This window comes from Opisthocomus hoazin, chromosome 1 (assembly GCF_030867145.1).
Source record: "Opisthocomus hoazin isolate bOpiHoa1 chromosome 1, bOpiHoa1.hap1, whole genome shotgun sequence".
NCBI classification, from domain to species: domain Eukaryota; kingdom Metazoa; phylum Chordata; class Aves; order Opisthocomiformes; family Opisthocomidae; genus Opisthocomus; species Opisthocomus hoazin.
In genome coordinates, this window is record NC_134414.1 from 63,526,529 (window position 1) to 63,549,482 (window position 22,954).

The following is a 22,954-nucleotide window of genomic DNA, read 5'->3' on the forward strand; positions in this document are numbered from 1 at the left end:
ACATTAAGAGTGCAAATTCTGCTGGAGTTTCTTCAGGACACCATGTTCAGTACAAGAGACTAATCTTTTCCTCTCACTTCCCAAGAGAGGCTGCATTTTAAGTGAAAACAGTTTTTCTTAACCTCTCCCATTGGGCATATTATCCAGAGGTGTTACTGATACCCCAGTTCCTCTTACTGCAGGGATAGTTAACAGGATGCCAGAAGTCACAAACACTCCTTGAATACACCTTTTACATCCGAGAGTCAGCTTCAGCTTGCTTTTCATAGGCGTCTTGATCCTTTTTGACTCTTTTCTTTTCTTCTTCATCAAGTTGGGCTTCTATCTCATTTGGATCAACGTAGGTATAAAAGTAAGCCATAACAGCAAAAATGATGCAAACTGCCAACAGCAAGGCAGCAAACAGCACATACTCTGCCCACTGTAAAAAAAAAAAAAGTGTGATTTATCCACGAATATTTGTTCCTCAGAAGAATTATAGCTTTTTACTGTTTGTAAGGAATAAAGTTAATTCAGAAGGTGAAACTGAGCACATATAGCAAGTACCATGTGACTTAAAGGACTAAGCATTAGATGTATATAATAAATATTGAAGCAACTCAGAATTGAGGCGCTTTCAGCAGTTCTGTCTTCAATGAAGAGACAAAAGTCCTATGAATGCTGAAGAGTTCTTCAATATCCTCTTCCTGGAGGCATGGGAACGGAGCGAAAGCCCAAAAAAGAAACTCAGCCCCTTCTTTTGGTCAGGTAATCTCATTTTTAATCAGGCTGGCAGGGATCCTGCTTCCACTTAGGTCAGCAGTAAAGTTTCTACTGACCACAGATCTGGGCAGAGAGCAAGGCCAGGAACTTTGGATTCAAAGTGCTGTCTCCACATAAAAAGCCTCAGCAGCTCTATTTCACTCTCTTTCTGGTTAATTTAGCTGAAACCAGGACTGCTAGGCCCGTTCCAAAGACAGGGTCTCCGTAATGAACCAACAGGGATCTCAGAGGGGAGTGCCACAAGTAGTCTGAGAAAGTCTTGCCCAAGTGCTCTTCACCAGGAGAAGCACAGCTTTCACATCCTGAGGAGTGAGGTTTGAAACCAGTGGAGCCAGAAGAAGGGACAGGGCAAGGCTGAGGTATGCAGGTGAAGATTCATTAGCAGTGAGCAGTTTTGGTAGCTTTCAATCCCATCAATCTAGAATTTCAGCCCAGAAGTTCACAGCATTTCCACACCATGAGGAGCAATTTATTGCAGAGATGCTAGAAACTGCTCCTTGCAAGAGAAGGAGCCTGACATAGCAAGAGTTAGGAATTGCAAACAACAGATAAGAGATAGAAGCCTTTGCTGAAGTAGTATTTGTTAGAGATGTTTAAAGTTTATGTAGATACATGTGTACAAACACTGAGGAAGTGCTGGGGAAAACAGACCAACAGAAACTTTAGAAGTGGCTCCAGAAGACCAGTTACCACCCTGTTGTCACAGCCTCCAACACTAGTTTTAATCCAGATAGCTTATAAAGATTCATAACTCTGTTACTTTTATACTCTAATGAGATTCAGTCCAGCACTAGTTCTACAACTGACTGGTGCACCCTTGTAGCTAACCCTAACCTCCTACATTCCGATTATAAATGTAAATCCACCGTAATGCTGATGTTCAGAAGTTGTGCTTGAGGATTATCAGCCGTGACTCCCCCCTGGGTTAGAGCTGCTTTCTCACAGTATGATACAAAAGCATGCCGACTGCGAGCGTGCTTACCTGCTCGCTGAGTTTGGATGCTCCGGCCACGATCAGAACAATTATGTTACCGACAGCCACCGTTAGCAGCCATCCTGCCTGCAGCACGGCCTTCATATTAGATGGGGCCTGTAGAAGTAAAGGCACATGAGATTTAGTCAAACACTGCTATCGCTTATTTTCTGATGCTTACTGCATTCCTTACATTAAAATAAATACTGGTTTCTTGCGGGGGGGAAGGGGGGGTTTCTTGGTTAGGTTTGTTTTTAATTAAAAATTGCTAGAGATCTAAACAGGCCTGGGGAAGGCTTTGAGGAGCAAGAGATTTCTAGTACTGACTAGAACACCTTTTACTTTGTATACACCAAGTAACCAACAGGCACATTTTACATCTGACTCAGTTGCACATGGTACATATTAAAGGAAGAAATCAAGTGCATCGTAGTCTAGCAAGCCACATCTTACAATGTTCCCATCACTGCAGTTTATAGGCTCAGAGTTAAGGGAGGAAATACACACAGCTAGTAACGCGAACCAGAGCTGGTAGACAAAGGAATTAAGAGTATATAATTAAACTGCTGCTAAAGCCTGTAGGGAGGAAATTGGTGTGGAGATAAGGTGTCAGTACTCGTTCATTTTATATTTGAGGGCTCTCCAGTTTGCTGTTACAGCAGCGGTACAGTTCCACTTATTTTCAATGGAAAGTCACATGTGAGGAGGAAATTTGAGGACTGGTGGTCAGGTCTTCAAGTGATAGACTTCAGCATAGTTTCACGGAGAACACTGAAGGCTAGTGAAACAAGGCCAGCTTGCACCAGCCTACGGTCCTGCTGGGGAGGCCTGAAGAACGTCATTGTTCAAACAAAGCAGCACTATAGAACCACCACTTAAAAACAGTAAGGCACAGGAGGTCTTCCTTTGTACCAGGATTCTTAACACAGTGAGAGCTCTGAAGAGCAAAGCCTACCTGTGAGTATGAAAACTCCAGCCCAGTGACAGAGAAGACTACTTCTGCACACGTCAGCAAAAAATACTGAGGGATCTGCCAAGCCATATGGACTGTATTGGGTGGGATATCCTCATAATATGTTACATCAAGAGTGTTTCCAGAACACTGGAAATTAAAATAGCACATTAGGAACAGTGATAAAGAGTCTGTACACCAAAGGCACTCTAAGCAATTCTCTATCATCTCTATAATACACAAAGTTCTGGGTAAGCAAAAAATATTGTATATGAAGCACTGCATACCTAGTTACAGAGCAGCAGTTATTTTACAGCAGACTCCATGCAAAGTCTTAGTGTCTAATAAGGCTAAAGATTTAAGGCTATTAGTGATAAACATCAACTCTAACTATAAAAAAAGATGGGTATGATAATGATATAATGCAAATGACTTATGTTCTGTTGAACATACAATAATTCTATAATATGTACAATTAAGGCCAAGAGGGATCACTTTACAAGTGTTTTTTTCATTAAAGAAAATACTGACATGAAAAGTCATTCTGTCTTGTCCATCCAACAGCACTGGCAACTCACCTTGTTAATTACAATTGTATAGGCACTGCCGAAACCAAATGCCATTGAAGTAACTGAACAAGCCTCTAGACTTCCTGTAACTGTAATACTATGTTTTCTGGAAAACAAAAAATACAGTTCAGACCGAAGGTCTAGACAATTGTGTCTATTATATAAAACAGAAGAGTTTTATGTCCTTTTCCCAAGGACAAGTATGTCTAAGTGGTTACATTTAAGTAAAGGAAAATACTTACCTTCCTCCTGGAAAAAGGTTGTAATTACTGTGATTAGAAAGAGGTGTCAGTGTTCCAAAAGAAGTGTCACCCATAGTGACGTTGACAGTATCAGGCAAATTGTTTATGAACCTTTAAAATGCAAGAGTAATGAAATATTTAAAAAAATAAGCGCAAGTCAAAGGATACAGGTTTTGCTTTTAACTATACACTGGCAGCACAGCAAGCATCAAGTCTTCCCCTTTCATTTTTGTCAGCTAACATTTTTGAAAGAACTCTAAATCTCTTAAATTGGGGCTAATGCAAAAAGCAAGCTAGATCCACATCAGCCCACTGCCTGCTTAGGAGAAAGTCAAAAGCAAGCCTTTACTACAGCCGGTAACAAATACATCTGCAAATGGAAGATGCAGAAGAAATGGTTTGAACAAAGCAGTGGTAGGATACGTCTTAGCCAAGATTAAAAAGGAGGTATAGACATGCAACCTGTGCTGGCTGTCTACAAAAAAAGTCTAGGCAATGGAGCAAAACATACACATCCATACAAAGTAAACATGCAAGACAGGTTATATTAATTGTGCCCTGGAGGTTCCTACACACCCTAAACATCAAGCAAGGTGTCCAGCAAGCGGAGATTTCCCACAGCATAGAACGCTATGTTAAGCTGGTGGAGTCCACCCAAGCGGCAGGTGGAAGAAACAGTCATGCTACTGCCAAAATTTAGGAGCAAAACAGACTCTACCTGATAAGATTATTTCCTTCTTCTGGTTTTGACGTGACATTGTCAAAGAGCTGGTGGAAGAGACCATTATCAAGATACTTTGTTGGCATCAGTGAACAGCTTAAATGTGCACTATTACATAGCAGCGAGAAATAACAGAGGCTTCATAGGAAGACTCCAGACCTTTGCTTTTAGGGTCCTACTAGGAGACATGTCTACTAGAAAACATTGTATGCCCACACATTTAAGTCTTAGTGAAAGTGTAATTGTCAAGTTAAATACTAAGTTGGTCATTTTTTATTTGGTTTTTTTTGGTTTTGTTTTTTTTTTGTTTGTTTTTGTTTTTTTTTTGTTTTTCTTTTTAATAAAATTAAAAAAAAAAAATCCTGCCCTGATCACTACCGCTCACCAGTCTCACTGGTACAGCGGAGAGGGGGAAATACAAGACAAAAGGAAAAGCTACCCAGAGCTTGTTCTCTCAGTTTCACACACTCCATGTAGATAGCTGCTAAGACATTAAGGTATATCTTGGGGATTAAGCAGACTTACCAATTCAGCAACGATGCCTGTCGCAGTATTTTTAAATCCAAGAGTGTGACGGTTTCCCCCTGGCAAGTCGATAACTTCAGTTCTATTTTTATCTCCAGAGATTATGTTTAACAATTGCAACTGAGAAGTCTCAAATGTCATGTAGCCCGTCTACAAAGACAAATGAAGATCAATGAATTTCCACACAACTGTGTATTTGTCTACACCTTTGAGGGAGTCTTACAGACTCTGAGAGGTCAGAAGTTTACACGTGTATTACTTCTGAAGTGCCAGAGATCATGAGCATCTTCTAATTTTCTTTTTTATTAGGTTTTCTACATCAAGCATCGATTTCATTTGATCATTATTTTCATTAATTTCTTTCGTTACACAAGCTTCGAAGTAACATGAGCTTCCCACAAGCATTATGGAATAGCTGCTATATTTTCCTGTGTATTTCTTGCTCCAGATAAATCAGGCTTACCACCACCACCAAGTAAAATTCTGTTTAGCTACAGAGACAGCACTAGCATAAGTTAAGATGCAGCATTTTCCAGATAGCAACACCTCCTAAGAAATGCAAATGCAAGACGCATCTTTACGGTTTCATCATAACAGGATTGACTATTACCAGGACATGTTTTAAATATGCTAAATACATTTCATCAGCATAAAATATTTAAAATATTAATAAACGTGCTACAGTCCAAAATGTCTGGATTATAAGACATCTACAGTAGGGAGCGGAGCATTTTACACCCTTAATTTTCAGGTGTGCACCATGCTTGTATCAATTCCACATCAGCATACAATTTGGGTGCCTTTGTCTTCTCCTCACAACTTGGTTTCTATGTGAGGCAAATCTGGAGGAGGGTGGAACAGGGTTTCTCCTCTTATGTGGATATAGGACTGCAGGCTATCAGAGAACGCACTTCTCAACATCCATTATTAAAAACGTCCACCAGCTCCACCACATTTTGCTGTTAACAGGACTATCAAGGTTGTGCTGTAATAGAACCTGAAAAGGTTCTCCGACAGCAAAATCTGAAGCTTAATATACATGATGTAGGCACAGAAAGAGCTCCCTGTTTGAGTAAGTGATCACCCACAGTAAGAGTAGTGACTTAGAGCCAAATGGACTTTTTTTACTGAAGGAAGAGGTATTCTTGCTGTTAAGAAATGGCACCTTTTTAGCACTAGTGAAATTTTCAATTAGGTCAAAAGCACTATAAAGTTTCTTGAAAAAAAAAAACAAACAAAAACACTCGTCCCAAAAAAAAGTAGTACTACTTAGAATATTGAAATTGTTACTATCTTTTCATTTACTGTTTTCAGTAACAATTCATTCCACAACAAAAAAAAAATCTTTACAGTGAGTAGAGAAAAAAACCTAGAAAAGAATAAGTTCTGAGCCGTTAGTTAAGAACTACTTTGACTTACTCAAATTAGTTTTTTTGCTTGCTATTCCCCATCTCCCGTTACTTACTGACTCCATAGACGTTAAAGTCACAGTGTGATGTTGAGGTTCAAGCTGAACTGTTGCATTATCAGTACCTAGATTTATTATTTTGATTTGGGATTGCCCAGCTGCAGGGAAAACTGGAAGAGTTTTCTGTAGGACAGGAAAAAGTAAAATCAGTTTCCTATCCTAAATCACATGGAAAAAGTACTATAATTACTGTGATCTTAATTATCTCATGATGAAGATTAGTATTTGCCTGATGATCTGTGACTGTCAGAGGGATGCAACTTTAAAAACAGGTTTTGTTACTAGCCACCCAAGATGCCTTCCGGCTCCCTCAAGAAAGAAGTCTCTCCTCCATAATAACACCTCCATGGCCAGATGTGGCTCCTCTTTCATCATGTCCTGCAGCACAGTGGCACTATCAAGGCCACTCTGCAGCTCCGGGAATGGGCTTTTCCCACATCCTATGGATGCCTGAGTTCCCAAGTTTCTTTACACCACGTTCTGTCTCATTCTCCCCCAGCACTGGTGCTGCTGAGCTGGGAAGAAGCATGTACGGGCGCTGCCTGGTACGATAGCCCAGAGAAACCAAAATTCTGGAGACTCCTCTTTCCACCAGACCTAACAGTAAATAGCTTCTGTTCTTGCAGAACATCAAGAGCTGAAAGAGTTGTGCCTGTTTCAGTTCTGCCTCAACCTTATCGCACTTCCCATACTACTGTCCACTTCAATCTCTTTAGGTGCATCACACAACAAAACCAGGTCCATCTTTACCTTTCTGTGGGAGATTCTTGTGCAACAGTCTGGGAAGTCACCAGCTTTGGTGAAACTTCTGCCCAATGCCAGTAGGGGTGGGGGTGTGTGCCCAGCTCTGGCCTTCTGAACAGGGCATTCAGGGAGACAGCCTGGATGTGTCAGTACCAACTGAAAGCCAGATCCTCTACTTTCAACTTCAAGAGGCAGAGTTGAATATAAAAATTGTTTCTCTGCCACTCCCAGGCATTAAGGAGAGAATTCCTCATTCCTAACTTCAAGTTATTGAAGATTTGAGCATCTCACCTGGACAGTGCATGACAGGAGGCAGGCACCTCTGGATAGCTATTCAGATCTTGGGATGCAGTGGATCACCTCCCAGAGGTGTTGCTGACTCCCCAGCTGCAGGGGAAACCTACATCTGGTTCAGGCATGACACCTCCCTTTGGGGCAAGGAAAGTTAGGTCTGATGAATCCTGCCTTAAACAGGTATCATCTTTGCTCACGCTGTAACGATGCTTCCCAGACTGTGGCCTGACACAGTTCACTTCCAGTCTAAATATCAGAGGAGATCAGAGATAAAAAGCAGCTCCCTGGTAGGCCAAACAAATCTCTGGCTTCCAGCTTTTCACCTCAGTTTAAAGACCTGAGGTTGTGTGATTTGTGTTAATGGTAGATGAGATTTTTTTCTTGCAGGCTGGTGTTCCTAGCCAGTCAGTTTTATTAAAGAATATTGCAATAGTATGATTAGCATAATATTTTCCCTCCCTCTGCTACTTCTGTGCTCATATGCTTTGTTCCAAATTTAGGAGTCTTGGCTCATTTTCACCTTAAACATACTTTATTCTGTATTAACAATTAAAGATTAATAGTAAAGACTTGCATGTGGCTGAACTTACGTCTATTTGCACTTGCACAAGGGCAGCAGCAACAAAAGCCAAAGATGCAAGGAACATACCAACAGTGATCTTCCTCAGGGGCCTAGTACGACAACAAAACACATACATGAGTTTTAAGGCAAATATTAATTCAAAGCTTCAGCTCTTAGCTGTTTTCTTTACACAGTGGGAAACTCAAATGGCCATCAGTAGCACACTATCACAATTTGAAGGGCTGATGTTGTTACAGAAAGTGTTCTGCTAAGCTGCGTACCTCTCAATTCATAATCACACTATCAGGAAACGCATAGAATCATAGAATTGTTTGGGTCAGAAGGGACCCTAAAGATGGTCTAGTTCCAACCCCCATGCCATGGGTAGGGACACCTTCCACTTTGTCTTTCCTGCAAGATGCTAATAAACTGTTACTCTGTGTCTACTGGGCTCAAATATTGACTGAAGAGAATTATTAGGTTTCTGAAAAAATCTGAGCTGCAGAAAGGAAAAAACCACAACAACCTAGTATGCCTGTTAGCTTTAAGACAACAAGTTGTGCCTTTTAAAAAAGGGTTGCAACTTGTGTCTATATTGCTATGTTTAAATCAAAGTAATATTGAACTTAAAATGTCAGGGAAATACGTTGAATTAGGAGACATTTACTGACATTCAGGGAAGCTGTAAGGGTAAATTTAAGGTAGATATTTCATTTATGGCATCATTTGTGATGTACAGCATCCACAAATGTGGCAGATTTCCAGTACAGCACACACCCCCAATTTTTCATAACTAGGTGGAGAACTAGTAATGCATCTTAGCCCTATAAAAATTGTTTCAAGAATTGTATTCTCTTCTGCCTCTCCAACTTGCAAGTGGCAGCCACTTCACTACCAACATTATTTTTCAGGTGCAATGCCCTCTGAAGCTACATCTAGAAGTACCCAGTGAGCCTGACACCTCACTGGGATTGAACACATCTTGTCTCGGGTAGTTTCAAGTCCAAAACATGACACACGTTAAGGATGTTGTATTTGTATGTTGCTTTTCTACTTCTTACGCTTTCAGAGGGAGAGGGGTTAGACACAGAGGAAGTAGAAAACAGTAAACAGCATGTCTCCTGCAATCAGAAGATTTTGCCCTTAACTGGAAAATATTGTTACTTTACTATTAGATTCTCTTCCTCTAGTCTGTGGTGCCTGTACATACCACTTGCAGCATATATTTTTAAAATTTTATTTATTTGAAATAGTAACCCTATTTTAAATGTACTTCTATTTTCTTCTGAGGTGAATGCTTGCTTTTGTTACATTAGGGCTGGAAGAGCAGTTTAAAGAAACCACTAAAATGAGCCTCTGTTGAATTTGGGCAAGTACATCAACTTACGTAAAATTGATCTTGCATTTCTTGATTAAAGGATAAATCACAGCATCTACAACTGGGACCATTATAATAATCAGGATGGGATTCACAGTCTGTTAAAGATGAACATAAGAAGGGAAAAATAAGCTTTTTTCACAGTCCTTTTTTAAATGAACGGCAATTATTATATATATATATATAAAAAAATATAATCTTTGGGAAGTACTTAGAATTGGGAGGGAGAAGATTACTGTACCTGCATTTGGTCCGGCTGAATCTGAATAGCTCCCTGGTGAAGAAAAAATAAATATGCTTTAATATAATGTTAACAAATAAAAATGATCTGAAAAGTAAATGATAATGAAGAAAAAAGCAATAAAAAGTAACCTACAAAATTCCCATCCATTGTTGTGGCTTGCAGTGTCCATCTTGACCCCTTAACAAAAGAAGAGAAAGTTAAATGCCACAGTAAGTCAATCTGCCAAAGGTGCTCTTGAATTGTTTTTAAAAGTAAGGTTTTGGGAAAGGCATGCAATACAATAAGAAATAAAGTTGGCTTGCTACAGGAGTATTCTTACTCTGCAATGTAATCAGTTGAACAAAGAAGTGATCCTTGTGGCCCATTTCGCTTTATTTACTAGTTTCATGAAACAGAGTGGAAAATAATTTAGATGCAGAGATTAGGTGGAGAGATGGCAGGGACGTCCCGCGCAGAGCACTGCTGTGTGCTGTGCACAGAAGCTGCCTGAGCATCTTTGTGCCACCTGCCTGTGCCCGAGCACCCCACGCCACTGACACGTCCGTCCATCCTTCACACAGCCCATCCTGCCTTGAGCCCTCTGTGCTGAAAACCTGCCTACAGCCGGCTCAAGCGGGGCTGTCTTTCAGCCTGAGCCCAGGGCAAGACAGGAATGCGTGTCACCGCATCTGTGGTGAGAGCCTTTACCCAGCCGCGCAGCGCCACTGTCTGAGATACGAGTTGTTACTCGTGTAAGGAGTATTTAGTTCTGAATTTCATAGCAAGGCTGCCTATTTCTGACAGGTCACACTGACAGTTACAGCTCACTGGTACTGGACTGAAGCAGCACAATCCAGGCGATCTGGACCAAACTTCCTACAGCCTGCCCTGGAGAAACCTGTCAGCCCCTGGTTCTGCCAGATGCCCTCCTAAATTCATACCTCAATACTTCACTACAAAAGCCTGCTTTTGAGAGTCCTGAGCACTCAGTCCACCAAGTGAATGGGAATTACAGGCTTACACTTCTGCTTGAAGGCGTGAGGTATTTGTAACAAGTTTCATTAAGCAAACTGGCTCCCAGGTCATTTCAGCCCCGATTCTCCAGAACGTTTACACTAGGGCCCTACATTTCACCTCACAACCGACAGTGGAAGAAGCATTACAACTAAAAAAAAAAAACAAAACAAAACTTTAAACTACTGTTTCATCCTCTGAGTCCTGGCTGATACGAGATTTGGAGAGGCCTCAGTCACTGAAGCAGTCCTGGGCGTTTCCAGAAAAGCCAGGCTTCTCCTGGCTGCAGAACATCCTGTACTAACATGACTCAGTAACTACTCCTTCAGGTTAGAACCAGGTTAAAGAATTTGCAAAGAATTATTTTCTACCCTCCCATAGGTGCCTTGTATGTCTGGTGACCTTAGATTACATAGAGTGACATGGTACAGCTCTAATCGCCAAACCAAACAATCTCTACTTTACCTGCTGGTCAAAAAGTGCCCAGAACATGGGGAGAGGGATGTAAAGGAAAAGCACCTTCAACACCATCTTTGTCTGAGCAATCAGTCGTTTCTGCAGCAAACGAGAATGGCACAAGAAGAATTGCTTATGAAAAGAAGAGCGACCATTGCACAGACTGCTATTCACAGCACAGCAACAGGTCAAGACACATCATGTAATATTTACACACCTCCTGAACTTTGCATGTTGTGGGTACCTCTGCTGATTTCTGTTAAAAAGCACAAGGTCTGCTTGTGGGTGTGGGAAGGGCCGCTGGTTAAAGGTGACACTCATATCAGAGCCCCGCGCCTCTTGGCATGTATACTCACGGCAGCACAACATTTAGCGCTTTGCGCTGCGTTATTTTTCTAGCAAGGAGGTGTTTGAACAGCGGGTGACTACGGAATGAATTTCACACATAGAAAATGCATATAGGCAAAAAGAAAATAAAAGGGACAGGCTAAGGTATGTGCTGCCCTTGACAGCAGGGCAGGGTGCATAGGAGGCAAGGGACGTGGTTGGGGGCTGTGGGACAAGGCTTTGAGAGTCATGGGAAGGAGCCTGTACTGAGGCCGGGGGATGCAGTGTTCATCCACTGAAGCTGAAATTCCTAAGCATAATTCTGCAGTTTGATCCCAAGTCAAGTGTTACGGTCCTGCACATTAAACATGACAGTTAACACCGTGCCCATTTTTCCCTTCTGCAGTCATTAAACCAGTATATTTGTTTGAAGCCAGTTTACAGAGAGAAACAAAAAGTTGATAAGGATAATGCTCGCTCTTTTACTAACTCAAAACCTAATACATGCTTGTGTTTGACAAGGGAAATAGTCTTTTCATTTTCTCCCTCGAATTTCCCTGGGCAGCCTATGATCACACAGAGCATTAACTCACAGCTCTGCTTTCTGCCACAGGAGTTGGGGTGATAACCTGCAATTCCTGGGGAGCACTGGGGTCTGGCCAGACCATTAGCTCCTAAATGACTGAGGGGCCCAAAACTATTTTCCCAGTGCTGCAGGCAACAGCTCAGAGCAGACAGAAGAGAAGCTGAGGGTCAGGGGATGTCACGGCACGGGAGTACTTACATCGTACTTCTCACTCGCCCAGTCTAGCCAGTGCTCTCTCTTGGGGAACTCCTTGCTGCGATGCCGAAACCTGTTTTTGATGGCAAACTGAGGAAAGACAGAATTTTGTTTAATAACATTACAAATATCTGCAAGTGCTATAAGCTGTTTTGTCATTAAAGATGACACTCTTTCTGCTAGCGTTTAAGGGGTGCTAAAGGTAACTTCTGGTTAACTGCTCTAAGCATCTAAGCGAATACCACATTCAAGGCCTCACACTGCATATCAAGGTGAGTGTGCACCTGGGATTAGGTGAGCCAAACAGCTCAGCATAACCTCGCTCAATGTGGGCTGCTGCTAGGAACTTGAAGACGTGCCTACTTCAGACTTACTGATGTACAGCAATAAATAGTAGGATGTCATATGCACAGGTTTTCAGAGCTGAATGGCTGTAAGAGTACATTTCACTATGAGAAGCTGCGTCTTCTAGATAGTCCTCATCATACCTTGACACTGAATATATGCAAATATAGTCCCAAAGAACTCCTAGGACTTTCTGCACGGAACAATATGCAAGGCTGAGCTCAGCCTTAGCAGCAGCACTCTAAGCGATGGCCAAAGTCACCTACAGAGATGTGGTTTTAACAGTATTTACAAGAGAAGCAATGGTCTGGACTATAACAAGCTGGCAGATCTGCATGGAGAATGAAGCAGCCCAAAAATGAAAAAAATCCCCTAGTCTCAAAGTTGGGACATGCAGTGCTATCATTCATGCAGACTTAGCTCCCTTCCCTGCAGGCTTGCACTGACACATAACCTCTGACCTCCCTAATACAGCAGGGATTAATATACCTCTGCATTGTAAATAACTTCCCTTTAATAAGCAATAAGTTTTTGCTCATAAGATATACTAGTAGCCCTGCTCTTGACTTGGGTCAATGCATGTTTGCCTCTTACTACAAGGCTGCATAAAGGTGCACAAGTGAGGAAGGAATGACTCCCAGAAGTTAAGATAAGCATTTACACATCACTGACATCTTACTTTGTTTCCTGTGTGTATCAAGTTACATATAAACCAAGATACAGAAAAATAAAAAGGCAGTCTAAGCCTAGAGGTGTCAATAAGAAGCATTCTGTAAGGAAAAAAGTAAAAAACTTCAGAAGCTTTCCTCATATTATGACAGATTTCCGATCTAGGCAAGTTTACTGAACAGTTATAAAAATTGCTGCCAGGGTTTTTGGGAATACAAATAGTACTTACTCCAATGCATTTGGAAACTCGAATCATTATATTTCCTTGAGGTTGAACCTTCTTGTACATTGCGCTTCCAATTACGAACACAACTACAACACGCAAACAGAAACCAAAAGCAACTCAGTATTAATTGGAAAGAGTGGCAAATAATTTGGTATGGAAAATGTAACAGTCAAGGAGTTACATCAGGGTGGGAATAAGACTCCTAAGGAGCAATGAAATTGCCTATTGGCACGTTATCATACAGTAAAATAAATCAAATTAATACCAGAAGACTGCTCCTATTTAAGACATAAGACTAAATCTAGAAACTGTTAGGATAAGTCCTCGGTGCAAAGTTAGCTTAATTGAGGGATGGTCAAAACAAGCACCGCTTCTGACCTTGGCTCTGGCCTTGCTGTACTGGGTTAAGACAGCTTTATGGGTTCCTTTTCAGGAGCTCAGGACACTGCAGCTGGCATCACGCAGGGACACGTGAGGCTCTGCCTGAGCGGCGGGACTCGCCAAGGTGTCCTCAGCTCCCACGCCCAGGCACATTCCCCGGCCTCACCCTCCCACGTGCGGGGCAGGACACGGCCACCAGCTGCCCTGGGCTGGGTGCACAGGCAAGGTGGGGTCATCCACCTGGGGTGGGCTCCCAGTCAGGGCCACAAAGGACCAGGACCACGAGGGCTATTGTGTACGTAGTTACACCCCCCAGTTTCTTGGCCTTTGGGCTGCAGTAGAAAGGCTCAGGGAGGGAACATGTCTGTGAAACACTGACACACCAGTATGGCCTTCCTCCAGTGCAAGGACAGTTACCTTATAGTTTGCTGTCCTGGACTAAGGATAGTTTCCAAAAAGCACATATTCTCAGAGTTCCACACTACATTCAAAAGATCTTATTTATACACCCCAGTAGGCCAAGAAATATAGACAGTGCATTACATAACGTACAGAATTCATTGACATATTTTTTCCAGTCCCATCAGTCTCTCCCAGTAAACCGGTCTCTTCTGTAAGACTGCTTCAGGTTAATCCCACCCACCCCCCAACCAAGAAAAAAGTTTAAGTCAAAAACTGCAGAAATGATCGGATATTGGTAGAGGTTGGTACCTGAAGATTTCTACCACTTTCTCATTATTCTGAGAACGTTATCATCTCATCAGGTCTATAACTGAAGCAGCAAGATGGCAACAGTTCCACTTACCCAAGGAGACAGCCATGAGGGCAGCAGGAACTCCAAAAGCCAGTGGGTAACATCGCTGTTTGCTATGAATGCCACAATCCTGAGCTGAAGTGCAAAGTAACATTAGGTGAGAGTCCCAGTCAATGCTGCCAGTATTTTATATAGCGATTCTGTTCTTTGCATTCACTGTTAATTCAGGCGGGGGGGGGGGGGGGGAATCTCTGCTGATGTTATTGACAGAGTGGATGATCACTATCCAATTTATCTTTCATTACAGAAAAGGGGAATTACATATTACAAAAAACACAGAACGGCTGAGGTTGGAAGGGACATCTGCAGGTCATCTGGTCCAACCCTGATGCTCAAGCAGGGCCACCTGGAACGGGTTGCCCAGGACCATGTCCAGGCAGCTTTTGAATTTCTCCAAAGATGGAGACACCACAGCCTCCCCAGGCAACCTGTGCCAGTGCTCGGTCACCCTCTCAGTGACAAAATGTTTCCTGATGTTCAGAGGGAACCTCCCATGTTTCAGCCTGTGCCCATTGCCTCTGGTCCTGTCCCTGGGCACCACTGAGCAGAGCCTGGCTCCGTCCTCTTTGCACCCTCCCTGTAGGTATTTATGTACATTGATGAGATCCCCCTGGGCCTTCTCTTCTCCAGGCTGGACAGTCCCAGCTCCCTCAGCCTCTCCTCATAGGAGATTTATATTTAGTTTTATATTGATAAGTGAAGAATCCTACTAGAATTGTCAAATGCATGTTCTTAGTGAGAAAAACTGGATTACAAAAGTCTTGGGACAAGTTAATAAACAAAGATGTAAGTAACATACATAATAAGTGTAGCTTATTGAAAAAATGCTCAAACCCCCTCAGCAGTAGTTAGGGATTTGACTTTATAAACTTCATGCATACGTGCTGAAATGATGTGCAAAGTGTGGACATAGCTACAAACAGGGAAAAGTAAAAGACTAAAAAAGCTATCACTTTTTTCACCGTACTTCTAACAGGAGAATTGGAGAGCTTGCTTTTTAAAAAAATTAGCTTGCAGCTAATTAACGTCTTGATTCTTGTATTAGCCTTTTGGTTAAACCTTTACAGGACATAACAGTATCACTTTCCTCAGCTGAATTTGTCTGGTTTTCCAAGGTAGTTTTCACCCTTCATCAGCATGGAAGTCAACTGCATGTTTTGCCTTACATATATCTTCTTCCATTTTAAGAAAGGATAGAATTTGCATTAAGCAAACATCTAAAATGCTTCTACACAGTCTGTTCTAGTCAAGAAATTGAAAGGCCAGGACTCCAGCCCAGAGCTTTAGCATTATTCCAGAACTCACATGTTGTTTTCTTTCTTTTGAGAAAAACAGCCTTCCTCAAACGCCTGCCAGGCACATCCATACAGCACCATCTGTGTAAGCTTGCCACAAAAATCCATACACATATGGATCAATGAATTGTTTGCTTTTTGTTTAGGATCACACTATTCGTTATAAGCAGAAGAGAAAATAACTTTCTCCTTCAACGATGTGAAAAACGTTATTTACTTTGCCACATGGATAACTGCGTTCCCATGCGCACAGGTGCTTCTGTGCTTTGCACAGGCACTCTTTGGAACAGTCTCCGCTTCCAGAGCAGAGGGCTCTCTCCTGCTTTCCCTTCCCAGCAAACAGCACAACTCTTTCTCGTGCGTCGGTTTTAAAGGCATTGGAAGAGGTGCCACATTTGCACCTCCATGGAATTAAGCAGGCATCCAAGTTGATGGCTTCAGCATGTCTCTTCAGACTAGTACTTCTGATCCTGAAGGCATTTCAAATCTCAGACTGGCTTGGATTTGACAGTACCTCGCCTGCAAGAAGCTGGATGACACACATGAAAACTTGAAGACTACTTGCCAGATAACTCCACCAGGTGTCAAAGAGGAGACCCTGCATTTAAACCTAACTGGACTGCAGTCCCACGCTCATCCTTTACTGATGTTTAACTATTTTATAAACAACTGTGTGGCCTTACCTCTGAGAATTGGGGTGATTATAGTAGATAGGAGACTTCCAGCATTAATGGACAAATAAAAGATCGAAAAGAATCTACTTCTTTGTTTTTCCTACAGTAAAAACAAAAAGATGTTTAGAAAGGCTTAGTCAGAACCACGTTGATCAGGCTAGATCAAACAATCAGCAGCTCTGTTCGAACAGTTCAAGACAAATAGTTATCTAGCTCCTTCTTCAGCTACTCAGGGAACACTACAGCAATGCACGTCTCTAAATACATATATTATTAGATCATCCTAACAGTCAAACACTGGTAAGAGTATCTGTATAATTGAATACCTGAAAGACTTTGTTACCTGATCATCTCCAAACTGATCTCCACCAAATGCTGCCACACAAGGTTTGATCCCACCAGTGCCAAGTGCAATGAGGATCAAGCCAATCATGGACAGAGCACTGCAACACAGTAGAAAAAAGAAAAACAAAAAGAAAAAACCTAACTTTGCTTTCTTACTTAAAGTGTAAGAGACCAATTGCAAGACAGTTGAAATTCAAATAGCATAAGTTTAAGGCATAAGTTTTCCCACCCTTCATCAGCCTTGAAAAAACCCGCGTACAGGACAACTCACATGTGCACTGATACATTATCGGGAGAGCCGTCCCGGTTGTGATCTGTCAGGTCATTTATGGAGCTCACAGACATGACTGCCTGCCCAATCGTGTAGACAACAGACAGGGAGACAATGGTCCTATGATACAGAGAGGAGATAAATTTTTAGATATGTTGAAACAATTATACACAAATACACATGCACACACAGAGAGAATGCAGACTTTTGCTCATTCCAAAGATGCCTAGTGAAGAAGCATAATTAATACACACGACAAGTTAGAGACTCAACTTATCACAAGCTACTGTAAAAATGTGTCCACATACCTCTGTCACAATATTTCTATTCTTTTATTTCTTTAATTAATATTATTACTTTAGCTAGCCTTGTTTAATTAAGCAAGGCAAGATGACAAATGGATTCTGTAGATATCACCAGGTCATAGGACAGATTTAAAAATCTTCAGTGGCTTCCTTTTTAATAATTAACTTCAACCAATGCCATTATCATATTTCATATACAGTAAAGCTGAAGTGTACTCCTCCACAGCACTGAATTATGCAAATTACACTGAATTTAATATTGTTTAAACATTCTCTATGTTCTTTTATATTTTAGGTGCAAGGAGTAAAAAAAAAAATTAAAAATCTACTTTAAACATGGGAACCCCTCCAAAATACTGTTGTGAGCAACACCTTTATTACCCTACTCTCTCGGCTGTAAGTGTAGCAACACCCTTAAACTCAGCGCAGAGCGAGAGCAGCACTGAAAAGCACAGACTGCAGGCTTTCAGCCCGACTTTCCTCCACCAGGAGATGCCTAGGAAGGCAATACTGCAGAATGACCAGCCCCTGTCACCACGGCTTTAGAGTCCATTCTTTTCTTGTACATAAGAACGTACTCCATTTTAACTTTGTTGGAGCTAAAGTATGCGACTATAGTTTAATCTACATTCATCCGCTTCCTTGGTTGGGTCTCCATTCTATAGGCACAGACCCAGGTCTCCAGTTTGGAGGAAAAGCAGGAGAAACAGGGTGCAATGATGTGACATTATTTAAAACTCTAGTTTGCAGGAGAAGCAGTCCCCCACCCAGTGCAGCCCATGACAATGAAGGGCAAGGCTCAAGGACCTAGGACGATCCGAATCTATTTGACAACGGCAAGAGATCCTCACAGCAAGCTCAGAGCACCCTGATGCAAGATGGACAGAGGAAGCATCACTCACACCATTGAGCAAGTTCTGCTCACTTCAGAAGAAGGTTTCTCTGACTTCAAAGTGCTCTTCCCTGTAGCAGGGTAAAAATCTATACAGTGGGGCAACAGTGAATCTGCTATTTAGTGGTATTTAGTAGATCAATTAGAAATTTTTTCCCTAAATACCACTTCCACATAGTTACTTCAGTTGCTTAACAACCTAGGAGAAAGTTTCCAGCTGAAGGAAAACCTGAGCTGACCAGGAGAGAAACTTCTGGTTTTTATTTGTGAGGCTCATAAGCATGCTGCGAAGACAACGCTTACATAATTGGCACTGCATAGCTGGTACCCAATTAAAAAACAATTGCAATTTTGTACTGTTTTCCCCAAGAATTTCACATCTACCAATACGTGAGCAGGTCCCAGCATCCTCCTTGGCAGACACTGCACGGAGAACATGGTCTGTGTAAGGTTTGAGTCTCTCGTATACGAGTGCTTAACACTTATTGGGTAACCTCCTCTTCCTCTTGTCATCATAGTTGGTTTTTTTTTAACGAATTATTGTTTAAGCCTTTCTCCTGGCATCGTGCTGTATTTTAGGGCATTCTATACATTAAACCAAGAAAATTATTTCATTTTTGTCCAAAAGCGTGTTTTTTTCTTGTCAATCTTCAAGTTCCAGTTTTAAGCCCTGAGCCATCCTACCATGCTCCTGTAAAGAATCTGGTGGCCAGGGGCTTGCAGCTGTGGCACTGGTACACACAAGTACCAGAGGACAAGGCATGCAAGGTCTCAAAGCTTCATCTTGATAAAACAGGTAAAAGCCAAAACAGATTAAAAAAAAAGACTTAAAAAATCATACCACCTGAACAAGTGAGCACACATACGTTCAGGCTGCGGTCTGCAAGATACCAAGCTACTTGCAATGAGTTCACAGCGATGGGGCCAGCTCCACAGAGCACACCTGACAGTGGCTGCAGCCCTGGTCTCCTAGAGGCTGTCAGCACAGCAGCAGAAGATGGTGCAGCCTGCAGCCGACCGACCGCACAACCAGCTTCACCTCTAATCTCTGGGAGACCTTTGACAAGTCAGCTAACGTTCCTGATTCATATCCCTCCATAAAATCTTTATTGTGCTTTTTTCTGGCAAAGTAAACACTATTAGAATTACAACCTCAGTAAAGGGGAGCTAGATCAGGCTGTTGGAAATAATTTGGTTACATTTCAAAGCACTTCACTCAGCAGTACTTTTCTGAGCAACCAGCACGCAGGTAAAAACCGAGAATTCATCATTTAAGGGAAGAGATGCAACTCAGTAAAACCTCCCACTGAGCTGTCAAGTCAATACTGAAATCACAGAATATTGTAGAATATATTATAAGCCTTAGTTAATACCAGATAATTCAGTATTTCACTATTTCATTGGCCACCTGCAATAGGTAAAGACTCAATCCAATGTAATTATAACCTCCAGTATCTATTTCTTTTTGGAGCTTGGTGAATACTTTCCTTAGTTTAGCTTACATCTTGTCCAGATGAGAGAAAAAACCATTCAGCTTGCTTGGAAAGCAAGATACTGTCCTTAGCTGATTAGCAGAACTGTAACATTTGTTAACTTGTAGTGCAGGTTCGGTCTGAGCCAAATCAATTAAAACCCCAAGCTTTGGGAAAAAACCAGAAACAATCCTGCAGTAGCCAAAACCAGCTCTGAAGCTGTTCTTCTGAGCTGCTGCTTTAGGAGATGGTTTAAGTAACACTGGTCTCAGAAGAGCTTTCACAATTTTTTGGTTGGTTTCTGAGGAAGCACTCACTTAAACTTTCCCAGCCAAGAGTCCGCAATGAGCGCTCCAAGGATTGGTGTCAAGTAGCACAGAGCCACGAATGTGTGGTAGATGGCTGTAGACAAGTTGTCATCCCATTGCAGGAAATATTTAAAATACAAAACGAGCACCGCTGTAGGAAGAACAACAAAATGACGGGTTACAAACCAAAGTCAGGGCTGGGTAAGTAATGGTCAGCATGAGGAGACGCAGGACATGGGACATACCTCGCATGCCATAGTAGGAGAACCGCTCGCAGAACTCATTGACTACAATGAAGAAGATGCTCAAGGGGTAGCCAAAGATGCTTGGCTGCAGGCAAGAGACAGACAGCGTGAGCTCAGGGATATGCAACACAGACTAACGTTGCTCACTGCAACCCACAACTTGAGCAAGCTCAGTACCGACTCAGCAGAGCAGGTAGGTACTCAGGGGTTAAGAGGCTACATGAGCTTCTGTGGAACAACACTGGTTCACCTGAAGCAAGAGTCAATTCTCACTTTCCCCTCTTGGTCCCCAGAGCTCTACTGATTTTTCATCTAACCTTTGCAAGGCATCTTTAGCAATGTTATATTTGACCTTCAAGTGCTGCGCTATGCACATTTGAAGTCTTCAGCATCTAACCCTTAGAGCAATCTTGACTGGTATCCAAAATTATGCAAAAAGCCAAAATTTTTTTAAAAAAACAAGCCCAACAAAAAACACCATGCCAAACCCCCACAGCACACCAAAATTAGAAGCCTGAGGCTATTGCTAGATACCTCCCAGTTGAGACAGGTAAGTGCTTAAACATTTTATTAATTTGTGAATACTGCAAGAAAAACAAAAATAACAGACTGGCAAGAGTACTGCTGGCAGTCCGATTCAGACACAAGGATGTCCAAGCAGCCTGAACAGCTTGTTATCAGCTGAACCAAGTACATAGTGCGCATGTTACCCATGGTTTGTCAAGGATCTTCACTGAAAGAATCTGACTTCAGCAGAGTTGAGTGCCAGGGGGGACTCATCTAGCTTTAGAGCAACTGAAATTAGAGGTCTACATAGAAACTTGTCACTTTTGATTTGTCAGATCCTCCATGTGCAGAAAGAGGTGTCTCCAAAGGAAGATCATCCACATGTATCCCCAAATTAGAGAAAACCCACCTGAAGGTGCCTACTTCCCTTAGCTGAAGGTAGGAGCTCTGGACAACTAGCCCAAATTTGGATACAGCTTTTGGTGGACTGGAGTTCATACAGACGAATGCCATGCATCCCTGTCCACACACCATCACTAAGCCAAACAAACATTCGTGCTCTGAAAGAGGTGGATCGGGAACCACACTGTGAAGATTTGGCTCAGCACCCATGAGATATACCCAAAAGGTTTTAATCTCAGCAGTTGTTGGGTCAGGACCTAAACCAGTAACCAACACCATGCAGCTGGTTTCTGCCAGTGTAACCCAGCTGGGGAGGAGAGGATGTCCCCATCTGAAGCAGGAGACAGCCTTCCCTGTGTCTGCCTGCAGAAAAAAGGGACAAGGCAGTCCCGGCCCAGGGACTGATGGGACCTGTCCCCACCAGAAATTCACAAAAATCTCACTAAAACCTTTTTGTCCTTCTTGGGGTTCTCACAAACCTCCCTGGTGCTACACCATCACACCACCCAACAGTTTACTGTGCAGGTGGTGGTACATGCTGAACTGGGGAAGTAACAAGTTTCCACCAAGGCTAGGTTTTTGCTTTAAGCCACCAGCGCTTATGTGCCTTGCGGAGATGTCCTGCATTCACACACCGGCACAGCAGCCATGGGTGGGTTTTTACTGGCTGCCCCTGAGCTGGCAGAGATCTGCAGGTCGCAGTGCAACCAGGGCATGCAGGAGAAAGCTACAGAGTCTTTCAGAAGGTAACAGACCTTCTATTTCTCCAAGATAATACAAGCAAGAAGAGAATATGCAGTTATACCTTGATAATATGACCTATACTGTTCTTGTTTTGCACTATACGGCCCTCTCAAACCTCTGGTGCATTATACGTGTGCATATGCACACACAATTACTGAAACATTTTATGTTGCGATCCCTATCGGCCAGTAGGCACTGGATCCACCACTGAAGAGATATCCTGAAGGTTACGTTTTATAATGCTCTCCATAATCTTCCCCTGCCCTGGGGATGCCAGACACAGATCTGACACCACCCTGCTGCACAGCTTTGGCTTTGGCTGCTGAGGAAGCCACAAAGCTGTGAGAAACCTGCGGGGAAAGTCTGCAGGGTAAAACCTCGCAAGATAAGAAAAGCAAAGGCAGAGATAGGGTTGCTGAGACAGGTGTCATCAACAGTTCAAAGATTCAAGAGCAAGAACTAACACTGAAAGGTAGAGAGTCCTAAGGGAGAGTCGGATGGTGATAACTCAGCCACATGAAGGATGGGCTCCGGGGACCCTTCTCCTCCCAGCTGATGTCTGCTCAGTCAGCAAAGGCCCTTCAGACATTTTATCAGGGTGGTGAGCACACTAGTGCTGAGCTGGGATGTAATAAGCTACCAGGCTGCTTTGCGTGTGTTGACCAATAACTCATTATTTTACACTTTAAAAGTACATTTGTAGGATGATAATTTTTTTTGTGTACTGCTAATGTTACCCAAACAACGTAACCCAAAGACAGTCAGTATAGCAACCTTTTATAAGAGAAAACAATACTTACCGACTTGCCCTTACTGTTAGGTTTTGCAGCTGTGGAGAGAAAAACACAGAAGTTAATGGAAACTACTAAATAACATTCCTTTAAAACCACTGGAAGACATGGGGGAAGTTCAGCTCGAAACAAATCGTGAAACAAATGCAGTATTGCTCAGGATGAGTAAATTTTCAGTTTGTTAAAGGGGGACTTCTTATGGCGCAAGGGGGTTGTTCGGAAAAACTTCGCTTGATTGCCTTTCATTTTTCAGGCTACACATAGACTCACGTACACT

The 22,954-nt window shown here is 42.3% G+C and overlaps 1 protein-coding gene across 1 annotated transcript; it reads right to left on the reverse strand.

Moving 5' to 3' along the window:
- Nucleotides 1–232: 232 nt before the first annotated feature.
- SLC15A1 (solute carrier family 15 member 1) lies at nucleotides 233–21,421 on the reverse strand. Its single transcript, XM_075434052.1, has 22 exons — nucleotides 21,272–21,421; nucleotides 20,234–20,318; nucleotides 19,998–20,139; nucleotides 17,012–17,131; nucleotides 16,739–16,838; nucleotides 16,405–16,495; nucleotides 14,418–14,501; nucleotides 13,235–13,317; nucleotides 11,995–12,081; nucleotides 10,893–10,982; nucleotides 9,567–9,611; nucleotides 9,432–9,464; nucleotides 9,200–9,288; nucleotides 7,841–7,922; nucleotides 6,210–6,335; nucleotides 4,745–4,894; nucleotides 4,217–4,266; nucleotides 3,499–3,609; nucleotides 3,266–3,362; nucleotides 2,691–2,837; nucleotides 1,745–1,852; nucleotides 233–421 (listed from the first exon to the last, which is right to left on the reverse strand). The coding sequence occupies exons 1-22, from the start codon at nucleotides 21,419–21,421 to the stop codon at nucleotides 233–235; spliced, it is 2,259 nt and encodes a 752-aa protein (XP_075290167.1).
- Between the last annotated feature and the right edge of the window lie 1,533 nt (nucleotides 21,422–22,954).

Coding starts and splice junctions, on each gene's coding strand:
- SLC15A1 (XM_075434052.1), bottom strand. CDS start 21,421: ATGGTGTTGGTTACTGGTTTAGGTCCTGACCCAACAACTGCTGAGATT. Junction 9,465..9,566: donor CAACAATGGATGGGAATTTT/GTAGGTTACTTT, acceptor TTTCTTCACCAG/GGAGCTATTCAGATTCAGCC. Junction 3,363..3,498: donor AACCTTTTTCCAGGAGGAAG/GTAAGTATTTTC, acceptor TTTGTTTTCCAG/AAAACATAGTATTACAGTTA.